Source organism: Ailuropoda melanoleuca, chromosome 4 (genome assembly GCF_002007445.2).
Source record: "Ailuropoda melanoleuca isolate Jingjing chromosome 4, ASM200744v2, whole genome shotgun sequence".
Taxonomy (NCBI): Eukaryota; Metazoa; Chordata; class Mammalia; order Carnivora; family Ursidae; genus Ailuropoda; species Ailuropoda melanoleuca.
In genome coordinates this window covers 118,828,869-118,842,577 of record NC_048221.1, presented here as the reverse complement: position 1 = coordinate 118,842,577, position 13,709 = coordinate 118,828,869, and the positions used below count along the sequence as shown (strand labels likewise).

General features: G+C 34.9%; 1 protein-coding gene across 14 annotated transcripts in view; it reads left to right on the top strand.

Annotated features, from left to right (window-relative positions):
* The window catches only part of BIRC6 (baculoviral IAP repeat containing 6), a 235,638-nt gene that overhangs the window by 189,081 nt on the left and 32,848 nt on the right, over positions 1-13,709 (top strand). For 13 of the 14 annotated variants that reach the window (XM_034659673.1, XM_019803711.2, XM_019803710.2 and 10 more), the window contains 2 exons: positions 11,652-11,797; positions 12,464-12,574. In XM_034659673.1, coding sequence (XP_034515564.1) covers positions 11,652-11,797; positions 12,464-12,574 — 257 coding nt within the window. Of the gene's footprint in view, positions 1-8,759; positions 8,933-11,651; positions 11,798-12,463; positions 12,575-13,709 lie in introns of those variants that run through there. The other variant, XR_004625038.1, reaches the window with a different exon arrangement.

Below are 13,709 nucleotides of genomic sequence, written 5' to 3'. Positions count from 1 at the left end.
GTTATAACATCCCTACTTGCCTTTTCAAGTTTGGTACATTGAGAATTCATTTTCCACTTCACAGAGAGAGGGGATAAAATCTATTCTCTTCCAGCCTGTCAGGACTTAAGATGTATTTCTTTTCACATTTTCATTATAATAGAACTCTAATAACGTGAGAAGCATAGTCTAGTTTCCTTATAGAGTTTGCTTATACCCACAGAAATCGGCTAAGTTCAATTTTAACACTGTTTGAAGGTGTAAAACTTCCCCTCCCCCAACCTGCCTATCCCAGCCCAGCTGTATTTTTTTAAAAACCCCGGATACTCTTGAGAAAAGAATGGTCAAGGCAAATATGTTTTGTTCATTGATCACTTTTAGGATATGTTTTGTTGGGGCGCCTGGGTGGCTCAGTCGTTAAGCGTCTGCCTTTGGCTCAGGGCGTGATCCCAGAGTTCTGGGATCAAGCCCCACATCAGGCTCCTCCGCTGGGAGCCTGCTTCTTCCTCTCCCACTCTTCCTGCTTGTGTTCCCTCTCTCGCTGGCTGTGTGTGTGTGTGTCTCTCTCTCTCTCTCTCTCTCTGTTAAATAAATAAATAAATAAATAGGATCTTTAAAAAAAAGAGAAAAGATATGTTTTGTTGCATTATCAGGGTTTGGAGATGTGACTTTAAAAATAATGTGTAGGTGTATCTCAGCTCAAAAAATATTTACATTATTTTTGTCTCTGCTGTCAGTAAGAAATGTAAGGGTGAATAAAGGACATCTTTTTAGTATAGTTTTTCTTTTTTCTAAGTAAGAGCAAGTATTTGTTTACTAATTATGTTTATATACTTTACTGCCTCCTTTTTTCTTCTTGTTACCTTCTCATTTGTTACTTTTTTTAAAGCAAGCATACATAAAGGGCATGCATTTTTTTCCCTTCAAATGAAATTTTTTCAATATGTTTAAGCATTTGGTTATCTTAAATAAAAAATAGATTGCTGTGTACTCTGCAAAAAAGGTCTCTAGATGATAATTGTGGTTACATATAATGATTTTCATTGAAATTATTTCTTCTGTATTTATTTACATTTTTTATCTTTCTTTTGTGGATGAAAGAAATGAGAATGTTTTGTCCCAGTACTGAAAGTAAGTTTACTCTCCTGCTGGGAATAACCTGATTGAGATTATTCTGTTGCAACTGATTTTGATCTCAAAATTCAGAGTGAAGGAGATTATATGGGTGAGCTCACTCTCCCACAGCCATGCTAGAAACCTTCTGTAGGAGGAAACAGAAAGATACTCTTAAACTGAAAAGGCAGATCATTTGCCTGGCTATTACCTAATTTAGTTAGGGGAGAGCTGGCCTGGTCACAAGAGCCTGCCTGAATTGTTTATATAACAGATGTTTATGGAACATTCATGGGAGCATAGCAAGAAAATTAGGTCCTTTTCTAAGGAACCGACAGATAAATGGGATAAACAGTAACTCAACAGTTTTATTACACAGTACATGTCATATTGAGGTTCCTGAAGAATCAACCTGATTTGGAGTCCTACAGAATAAGTAGGAATTAGCTAAATGAAGTGGGGCAGTGGGCTGGTATACCAAACTGAGAATAATGTTAGCAGTGAAAGAAAGTATCACATATTCAGGGAAACCTAAAGAAATTTTGTATGCCTGGATATAGTATAGCGTGGGAGATGACGCTAGAGAGGAGAGCAGGAGCTCGAAGGTGAAAAGGGGTGTATTTATAGTTATTTGGTCTTAAGAGTGGTGCTGAGCTACTGAAAGGATTTCAGAGATCTGATCAGATTTTCATTAACCAACTTTCTATATACCCAAAGGCTTGAGCAAGAATGACTGCTTAGAGAAGGAACTAGAGTTGTTGCCGTAGTGGCACAACACCATGGGAATGGTTTTTATGCCTTGAAGTTCTGTAATTACTGAGTTTTTGCTATTGTGTATATGAGATATAATTATAGATACATGTATATATCAATGCATACACATACATATATCTGAAAGGTAATTTCTGAATTTTAATTTTTGAAATAATAGACCCTAAGGCATGTTTCAAATTTCCTTCAATTATAATTATACCTCAATAAAATGATTACCTCTTATGGGTGAAGATAGTTTAATGACTGATTAGTACTCTGATGGGGTTGATATTTGGTGTAAACCAGAACATTACTTAGGAAATGAATGTAATACTTCTAGTTTATTATATTCCTCTTCTCTGGCTTAAAGTTGACCATTCCGTAGGCAGTTGTTAAATATTTACTGTATAAATTGCATTAAGAGCTTCCTAAAGATGATACTATTTTAATATTCTTTTATTCATGACTCTTTATTTTTACTATCCACCACCTTTCCTAACCCATCCTTTCAAGATTTACAATGTATAACTGCATAGAGCTAATTTGAGTCTAATGGGTAACATAGACGAACTGATTAATATTGCTGTGGACTGATTATTAGTAAGCATTTAGGTTAAGATAAATCAGGAATAACATTCCTTTTAGAAGCACAAGTGTAGGCAAAAGTGTATCACTTCAGCATAGAGAATTTTATATTCAACATATTCCAACTTTTGTCTGAAATAGACAAGATTAAAGGTAATTAGTCATCTGGATTTTTTCAGGAATCAGTTTTTTAAAATACAGATGACATGTTTTGTACATCAGTTGTATATCAGTTTGAAAGAAACTCTGCCTATTAGGTTAAATGTTATTTTCTACTTAGGCCATTTTCTCCCATGATCTGTCACTTAAAACCTAAACAGTATTGGAGCATTTCAGGATGCTTTCATCAGGAAATTTTGTACTTTTTTGTTGTTCATTTGAAATTTTTTACAGTAGTTTCAACAAAATGGGGAAATGGTTAATTAAACTATAAATATTGGTTCTATTTAACTTTACTTCATTAATATAGTTTATTACTTTATTTCCAAGACATTGCTCAAAAGCCACCTTGGTAATCACTTCAGTAGGAAGAACAGTGGACTTCCAAAATGGTAAAGAGCTCCATTTCCTTTGCTTGTCCACGGCCATCCTAGGCAACTGTGAAGAACAAAGGGTTGAATATTTATGCACACAGGGCTTACACTCTAAGTGGAATTAGCTCCCTCTTTCCTGTGCCCTCCAGTATTAACCCTTTCTTTCTTGCCTAATGCAGACAAAATTTACTGGCTTCTTGTTTATTCTACCCACAAAGTCTTAATTTCTGGCTTTTTTCTTCAGTTTTATAACTTAATGATTTTTTTTATTTCATACTTTTTAATTTTAGGCCTACAAACAGTGGAAAGAAATAGTTTTGCAGGGACCAAAAGAGAGAGCTAGAGAGATTATGAGAAAGTGCATTGAGAACACGAGAGCATATCAAATAGAATAAAGATGCATACAAGGTGTCAGCAGAGCTACCCCCAGGCCAGAGACAGCCTGTGATTAGATGATCATTGATACATGAGTCCAGAGTCACTGCCACTTAATTTTGTACCAATTACAAGGGGTCAGAATCTGGCGAAAATGAATTTTCATAACTGTCAGATCGATGACTTAGGCAGAACACCAGAGTATTTCTTGCATTCCTTCTGTTCTGCCAGTTGGAAGTAATTTTTGATTAGTGTAGTATTTGTGTTTCGGCCTCTGTGCTATTATTGATTTCTTTTTTCTTGAGAATTATACAAACTGCTTTAAATTGTGGGGTAAGTTATAATAAATATATAGTAGCACATAGTTATATAAAAAATACACAGAGGTAATATTATAACCTTCTGTGTAGTACATACAGTTTCAAAAGTTCTTAGATACATTAGTTTTCACTCTTAATGCAGTAGGCAAGAAAATATTTATTATTGTTGCTTGACAGAGAATGAAACTATTGCTTAAAAGAGTTTTAACATTAAAAACTTACCAATAGGTAATAAATCTAGCATATTGCTCCCCAGTCTCCTGATGCCTATGATCATTATTAAAAACAAGAATTTTTATGAAGAAAGACAAGTCAATTGACCGTTACTCCAGATACACCATTGCTATCTCTGATCAGAATAGTTCATAGGTCACTTAGGCATCATGTACGTAAAATGGCTAGACTTGAGGCTTAGCTGGTTCTTGAAAAACACGTTGATCAAAAGTCAAAATCCAACTTACTCTATTATTTAAGTGATTAACAAAAAACTCATAAAATTATAAATTGACTTACACTTCTATCTCCATAGCATCACATAACAATATGGAATGATTATTCCTTATCAGGTTACATTATATAAGCTTTATGTGTCAGGACAGTGTCCAGTCTTTATCTCAAACAATATTTCAAGCACTCTGAATTGTTGCAGAATTTGAAGTGTCTTGCTGAGTAGGATTTAGTTTTTAACAAATCCTTCTGGGCACATCACTGTAAGTAACCTGTCCCATATTATCTGTAGGTTTTAGAGCTAGCTGTAAGGGGACTCCTTGGGGTTCACGTAACTGGGATCTTTCTTTTTTATAAATGAGGAAAACAAGGTCCATAAATAATGTGATTTGTTCTAGGTCCTCTGATGCTAAATGGCAGAACTGTGATAACTCATATCTTCTGTGTCCCAATCAAATATATTTATCCACTAGATTAAACTTAACTCCCAACAACAATTCAGTCTGTGCATCAGTGAATAATTAGAAATTGGGGAGGTGACTTGTTCCTGAGCTGGCTTTAGATATTTAGGATATATAATTTTTTAAAAATGTTGACAGTGAAGTAAAATTATTTTCTAATTGAAAATTTTGCGGGACGCCTGGATGGCTCAGTCGCTAAGTGTCTGCCTTCGGCCCAGGGCGTGATCCCAGGGTCCTAGGATCGAGCCCCGCATCAGGCTCCCTGCTCCACTGGGAAGCCTGCTTCTTCCTCTCTCACTCCCCCTGCTTGTGTTCCCTCTCTTGCTGGCTGTCTCTCTGTCAAATAAATAAATAAAATCCTTAAAAAAAAAAAAAAGAAAATTTTGCTTTTAATAATTACAAAACTATATACAATAATGCAAATTCTACAGAATTTTTCTGATATTTTCTCTTGCTCATCTTTTTTCATTACCCTGAAGAATTTTCAAGTCATGATAGGCCATTAAAAGGCAGCATATTTCATTAGATATGCATAGCATTTGAGTTGTGCCTAAGTAGTAATTACTATATTACTGAAGTAAACCTAAGTCTCACTGTTTTTTGGTCTCTCTAGTACATGGGCAGGGAGCAACTTTATATATTTATCACTTACATGAAGAGTGAGTTAGCTTTATCCATTTGATGATTTTCTTGCTCAAAAGAATTAATAAAAAGCACTCCTGAAAATTTCTTGGTTATTGATGTATTCTTCCTCTACTGTCTTTTCAAGCTGATTTGGTATCAACTTGCATAGATTAGGGCAGTGTGTAGGTGATAAAATTGTTTTCTCTATGTTGTAAAAGAAGCCTCTCCCCACCCTTTTATTTTCTATCTCCTGAATTTTATTGGTATCTTAATATACTTTTTCTTTCTCATATCTTTAACTCCCTTGTCAAGAAAGAATTAGGAGCACCTGGGTGGCTCAGTCAGTTAAGTGTCTGCCTTCGGCTGGGGTCAGGATCCCAAGGCCCTGGGATAGAGCCCCGTGTTTCAGGTTCCCTGCTCAGCAGGGAGCCTGCTTCTCCCTCTCCCTCTGCACCCCCCCAACCCTGCTCTCTCTCTCAAATACATAAATTTTTTTTTAAAAGAAAGAATTTCTATAGCAATACTTGATATTTATTTATTTATTTATTTATTTATTTATTTATTTTTAAAAAAGATTTTATTTATTTATGTGACAGAAAGACAGCCAGCGAGAGGGGGAACACACCAGGGGAGTGGGAGAGGAAGAAGCAGGCTCCCAGTGGAGGAGCCCGATGTGGGACTCGATCCCGGAATGCCTGGATCACGCCCTGAGCTGAAGGCAGAGCAGACGCTTAACGACTGCGCTACCCAGGCGCCCCCATCAAGTCATATTCTGTTAATTAGCTCTTGAATTTGTCCAAGAGCCATATCTTGAAACGGTTCACCCCACCCCACCCCTTTTTTTTCAATATCCGCACTCTCTTTTGTGATTTCTTTGATTGACTCTGTTGTAAATCCCATGAAGTGATNTTTTCAAGGGCTGCGGGGTGGGAAGGATCTGGAGAGAAATGCTTATGGGGTGCAGGGTTTCCTTTTGGGATGATGAAAATGTTTAAGAATAGAAGTAGTGATTGCACAACACTGAATTTACTAAATGCCAATGAATTAAAATAGTTAACTTGATGTTATGTGCATTTTTACTTTTTTTTTTTTAAGAGGATGAGCATATAACCAAAAGAATGCAGGGGTGCATGGGTGGCTCAGTCGGTTAAGAGTCTGCCTTCAGCTCAGGCTATGATCCCGGGATCCCAGGATAGAGTCACGGGGTTGCGCTCCCAGCTCGGCTCAGCAGGACTCTACTTATCCCTCTGCCCCTCCCCCTGCTCATGCCTCCCCCCACCTGCTCTCTCTCAAATAAATAAATAAATAAATCTTTTTTTTTTTTAAAGAAAAAGCAAAAACACTCCCCCCCTACTTTATGACCAGTTATTGATCAACATTTTATTTTAGACTTAAGCATGAAAGAACTTGAAAGCAACTCACCTCCATTAATAAAGGGATGGGTAACATAATACTTTAATATATATAATATATATATTTTGTATATATATATAAGTACACAAGCAGACATATACATATAATCATTTCCACTTGAAGTATAATTGTCTAGTGTGAAAATTTATTCTGTTACCCACAAAATAGTCACACTGTGAAGATGTGACCCCTTCAGCTTTTACATACCAGTCCTGGTGAAATTCAGTTTCTGCTGGCTATTCCAACCTGTGTTATCTCAAAACAAAGTTAGAGTATAGCATAGCAGTTTGGTCTCACTTTTGAGTAAGTGTGACACTTATTGCTTCTTTGGAACCGGAACAAAGGCAGTTATTTTATCTTTAATCTTCTACATGTACTTTTCCTGCTGGATTCTAGTAGGCAAATAATCATATGTAGTATACTTAGTATTTGATATTTCACCAAAAATTTGAAAGGGGGACTTGCTGTCAGTCACGTCTGATTTGCCAACGAGGATGCGCCACAAACGCCTCTGTGCTGAGTGTCAGGTGCTCTGGACATTGCACTTCTCTTCACAGCATGGAAGCAGCCATCTTTATTGCTGGTTCCCTTAGCTGTCTCAGAGCGTCTTCCTGGTGCAGAGAAGTGCATCATATTTAAAAGTAACTGAATTCTCTTGTGGAAATATCTAGTTCCTTTTTATTTAACTAAGCACTAAGATGTAGTTGACCTCCTGCTAAAAAGGCATATTTTCTATCAGACTCTCTTACTGTAACTGCTTTAAGCTGGTTCCTCTAGGGCTTCAGTCAGTTAATAAAGAATTTCAGTTACAGCCTCCTACTTTTGTTTCTGTTGGTAAAACATTTCCTAGTTTCTCCTCTTTTTCCTCTACCTCTAACACCTACAGAATCAAAGAGGCCTGGTTTCATAGCCAGGAAGCATTTGTTCTAACTGTACATATATATATATTTTAAAGTTTCTTTTTTTGATGACCATGAACAGGTTTAGTAGTTCATCAGCCTTTTACTCAGTGATGGAGACATCAGTGCCAACGTTTATTTTACTATTTTTGTTTGCCTCAGTTGGATTGTCCCTTGGTGAAGCATATTATTTGTGGCTACTCCATTCCACAGTAGTACACAGTACCTTCATTTTGTCCTGTGATGTTTAATCTTACCTAAAAATTATATTTTTATCTAATCTAGAAATCAAGATTTATTTTTAAATGCTTCTCATACCTCTGTTTTGGATATTTCCTTCCCTTGTAGTGTTCATTTATGCTTCCCAAGACAAGGAAGGTTTTATTTTCAATTGTAATTCAAATTGAAAACTAAAACTGGTACTTCCATTTGGAAAGAGTTTAAATAAAAACCAAAGGGAATCAGTTAAAAACTGAGCTTTAAACTAACAGTGGAAAGCATTCATCTTATAGAGGTCTTTGCTCCATTTACTGGTGCATTTCAAGAATTTTCATGTTTGCTGGAGATAATTAGAAGCAAATAATTCTCCACAGTAGTATTTTTAAAAATCTTCCTGCTTACTTTTAATTTGTTTTAGACTTTAATCCCTGGCAAAAAGCTTTAGAACTGTGGAGTATTATATGACGCATTGGTTTACAGAAAAATGTAGAAGTTTCATTTGCTTATAGTTTTAGAATCTTCCTCTACGATGCTAATTCTTAGTTCTGGAATCTGGACATTTCATCATGTTTTCTACAGATTACTTCTTCAACATGGCTCTGATTTTTATATGTTTTATTTCAATTGTGTGATAGTTTTGACTTCAGAATTAGGAGTACAGGGAATAGAGGTGAACTTTCCTAATGTTCTACCATGAAAATAGCTATATTAAGCTGTTTTCAGTTTATAGATTATAAAAGAATATAATTCTGATATTTTGCATTTAGTCTTAACAAAAATCCAACTCATTTTGGGTGATAGTGTTAGCAGAGGCAGGGTCACTATAACTGAATGTTGAGTTATGGTTTTTTTTTTCTTTTGTTTTTACAAGAAAGATTTACCCATTTTGCTCACATCCTAGTTCAGATTATATGTCACAGAGCCAAAATTTGCTTAATTTGTTAGCCTTTTAGTTGGAATTCACAGCATAGTGGAAAATGTTTGCAGATAATTCTGTGCAATAGTAGAAACTTCAGTTGATTCCTCGTATTTCTTCAGGGCAGTGATCACAACCAGATTCAACGTATGCACAAAGCAGCGGATACCATGGTAGCGGCCGTCGCTGATTGCTTTTACCATGTTGGATCCATTGTCAGTCTCAAAGACCTACTTCCAGCTAGGTGCCTTGAACTCAAATAGCTTTTCCCACAGACTTCAGGATGTGAGCTAAGGTATGGCCTTTTTTCATGAGCTGGGCCTACATATGGGTTGACAGTAACCTGCAACTTTTAAAGAAAAGAGACTGCTGGCTGTAGTTTAATATTAGACAATGACTAGTTGTAGTCACTGTTAGGCAGGGAGTATGTGTTCTTCATAAATTTGAAGTACTCTTGCCTTTTGGACATTACCCTTTTTCTCCTGTATGTTTTTGTCAAGAAGATGATTCACGTAAATATTTCTTATTTGAACCTGGTATAAAGGTCTAAAATATATGTTTTATGAGTTAACCATTATCTTCAAAATGAGATATATAAGATCATTTCTTTCACACATTTGATATAAAAATAATATTTTTTAAGCTTTTGTAGATTTTTGCACTTTTTAAACATTTTTTTGTATGTGGTGATCAAAAAAATACATAAAATTTACTATCCTATTTGAACTATTTGAATAATAGGAATGTCTTCTACTAATCATCTTTTAAAAACTGGAATTAGGAAATTGGTATTCATGTATAGGGCTTGAAATTTAGAATGAGTACTTTTTCCAAGGGTAGCTTGCTCTAAATTGCATTGGTGCAGTTTATTCTCTATGCCAGACATTCTTATTTCTTCAAGGAGAAAATACCCTAATTCTGGGAAAATGAGCTTCACTTCCATATCTTTCTTCTCTACTTGACAAGATGTGTTTCTTAAGTGAAATCTTTATTGAGTGTACAATGGATCAAATGTTTGATGACAGGCTTTAGGAAACCATCTTTATTTTATTATGGCTATAACCATAACTCTTCTGTTTTTTTCAAACTACTTATTGTTGTTTTCCTATTATGGTCAGTGGCCCTATTAAGAATGTTTTAAGCCCTGGTATTAGAGGGAGAATCATTTACAGTTGGCAGGGAGAGAGAGAGTCCTTTTAAATTCAAAAGGAGTACTGTCATGCAGCTTATGCACTTTTCTTGGCCCTCATTGTTTGTCACTGATTATGAATAGCTGTTTGGTAAATGCAGAAGTTGAGAATCTGTTGGAGCTTATCTACCAGAATTATGTCTTTAAGAAAATTAGCAGACCGTTAAGCTATAATCTCAACTTGATTCAATAGCTATAAAAGACCCAATATCTTATTTGATTCTAGCACTTAAAATACCTGCTATTTCAGTCTTAAAACATTAATTTACTATGTTCTCCTTACATGTACATGCAAACATATATGTTCGTATACATGTGTACATATGCATGAGTTGATGACTGAAATGATGTACAGTATAACATCTATCAAATGGTCCTGAGTGGCTAAGCAAAGTTGGCCATGTGTTCTCTACGACTTCTTATACCTCAGAGAAGATTAAGAAGAGCATAGGAGAAAAGGCAATAACCCAGGGACACATTCGGTTAAGTCATCTTGCCAGGTTAGGCAATATATACCTTATAGTTAAAAATATCTGTGGATACTCGTTTTTTCACACACTATGGGAATCAATTCAAAACACATGCATCATACTATATATGTTTATCCTTGCTACCCACCTGAGTGGCACTTGTTAATTTACCTCTTATTATCTCCCTAAAGTTAAGCCCTGAATTGCTTCTGAGCAGATTTTTGTCTTTGTGATAAGGAACAGTTCATTTATACATAAATAATAATATCATTTTGTTAAGGACTCTTCTACCTTCTGTTAGTCTTCGTATAGTTCTCTAAAGCTCCATGCCCACTTTATGAAATACTGTTTTAACAAAATTGCCAGGTCGTTTTGTTGGTAGGTGTACAACTAGAAAAATAAGTTATGTGTAGTCTAGATGAGTATTTTAAACACCTTTATTTATATGTGATTTCTGTTTGTATTATCTATTTAATGAATTAATGAGATATAAATTTTTAGTATCTAAGCAATAGTGTCATGATTATTATGTAAATAATACGTGCTGAGAGTTGAAATAGAAAAAAGGATATTGATATTGACTTGTTATTTTCAGTGACTCTTATGATAAAATTCTGTATTCATCTAGAAAATTTAAAGAAATATTTTGATGCCTTGTACTGAGACGTTGTAGTATATCCTATTATGATATAAAATTTGATATAAGGTTCAGTACATTTTAGACCCTGAAAAGGGAATGCCTCTAAAATGATTATACCCTAAAACTTAGTGCTTAAATATAGTTTCGATGTATAAAAGCACATTGTCTTAAGATACCTAGCAGTGATCCTGCGTTTTACTCTGGCATATTTCTTTTATTTTTTCCCCTTGGGAATTAATACACTTACTCTGAGTGAAATACAAATACTATTAAAGTGAAGAGCTATGTATGGTCCTTTGATTCCTAAGTCTTAGAAGACAGGATAGACCTCTCTCACTTTTAGATAATAGAAGTGATTTCTCTACTTCTAGGTATTAATAATTACTATTAGTTACTATAAAACTGTGACTCCAAGGATGTATCAGGTGTCTTACAGTATCGTGTTTCTACAATTTTTATTTGTTTGTTTATTTATTGCATTTGAAGGGGAAACCTACCCAAAACTTTATTTATTATGCTAGGCATTATTGTATGACTTAAAAAACAACGAATATATGTTAAACTACTTCTGCTATATATCATATGTATGTCAAATGAAATGCACACTGTTCTTTTGATTCTCAGCCACTTTTTGACTTAATGGAAATACTTATTTTTCAATCCTAAAATCTTAATTTTCCTTGCGTTTCTTTCCATATTAAAAAAAAAATTTCAGATCTAAAAGGGAAAGTGTTAAAACAGGAGTAAAACCAGATGCATCTGATCAAGAACCAGAAGGACTTACATTGTTGGTACCAGACATCCAGAAGACTGCTGAGATCGTCCATGCAGCCACTACCAGTTTGCGGCAGGCCAATCAAGGTACAGCACTGCCGATTCTATCCTGCTTTTCTTTTGATTCAGAGATGTTTCATTTACTTCCAAAACTGCCTCTCTCTTTCCTCTGTGTTAATGGTTTTCAAGCAAGTTCCTTTACGTAAAAATTTTGTTGTCAGGTTTTCAAGTTAATCATAAACAGTCTCTAATTTTAAAATACTAATTTCTGTTATGTATGATTACTAATACTAGATTCGGTAGGCTAACAACATGCATCATGATTTTCTCTTCTTCCTGTTGATAGTTGTGAAATTGAAAAATGCCATCGTATTGGATAGGAAAGAATACATGAAGACAATGTGTGAGAATTTAGTTTAAATTGGTATTTTCATGTCTTAGCAATAGGAGATATAAATAATTCTGTATTATCTGTTGTTTTACTTGTGCTGTTTTGCCTGATTTGATAAAACTAATAAACATTTTAAGAAGTTAAGCTTTAAAGTAGTTAAGGGTTTTAGCCCTATTAGTTAGTTATGTTTATGAAATAGAAAGAAATCTTTTATTCTTAAATGGGTATAGTAGGAAGATAATTGTGTGAAGAATTGGGTAACTTTTTGGAATTAAAACTTTGAACTCTTGAAGTTAATTGTTTTTGTTTTAATCTTTTAAAATGTATGCTTATGTTATTTATCTTGAAATATTAAATAACAGAAAAAAAACTAGGTGAATATTCAAAGAAGGTGGCCATGAAACCCAAACCTTTATCAGTATTGAAATCACTTGAAGAAAAATATGTGGCTGTTATGAAGAAATTACAGTTTGGTAAGTTGAAGTTTTAATCTTTGTTTCTTGAGATCTCCTTTCACATTGTGTAATAGTGCTACTGAAATGTGTTCTATTAAATTAAAGATTTTAAAAGTTGCTATTACTGTGAATCATTCCTATCCTATATATATGTGTGCATGCGTGCTATATGGAAAGAGTATAGATATATATGCACACACATGCAAAAATTTTTATCATCTTTTTATCTCTGGGTTTATATAATTTTTAGTTATATTTGGGAATCAGGATTCTTTGGAAACCTAGGGGAAAAAGCCCAAAATCAAATGTCTAACAAACAGGCAGAAAGTGGTTTTCTTTCTTTAAGACCTCTCCATTTCTGTATATCCGGGCCTAAAGGAAGCTAAGACCTGGCACTTTGAACTAAGTCTGTTACTGTTGCCATTTTAGAATTCCATGAGATTTGCCTTTGGAAGATACAGTTCATGTAGAGTTCACGTGTAGTCTTTCCTATTCCAAAACTCTTGACAAGTAGGGACTGAAGAAGAGCCTTTCGGCCTCCCCCATAACGTGCTAGCCTATAAGTAAACACATTAGTATATGCTATTGTCTGTGCCTCTTTTCCACCTTTGAGAACCAGCCAAAGGATTTGGACTATATGAAAAGAACACTAAAGCAAGAGTGAAAATATGTAAGATTTTTGTCATGTGGTCTTTGAAACTTCTGTATAAATCATTTAGCTTTTGTTTTACCTTACCTTCCAGGTTTGCAATAAAAATCACATACAGTAATATATCTGAAAATAATAAAGCACTCAGGCAGACCTTTGAAAGATCTTGTTCATCATCTTAAGATTGGAAGAATTGAGATGAAGTGTATTTGCTGTTATTCAGAAAGAATGTAACAGTTTTGCCAAGGGATCCATGTTTTTAGTTTTTGGGGTTTTTTTTTGTAATTTTTTTTATTATGTTAGTCACCATACAGTACATCCCTAGTTTCTGATGTAAAGTTCGATGATTCATTAGTTGCGTATAACACCCACTGCACCATGCAATACGTGCCCTCCTCTACCCATCACCAGTCTATCCCATTCCCCCACCGCCCTCCCCTCTGAGGCCCTCAGTTTGTTTCTCAGAGTCCATAGTCCCTCGTGCTTCATTCCCCCTTCTGATTA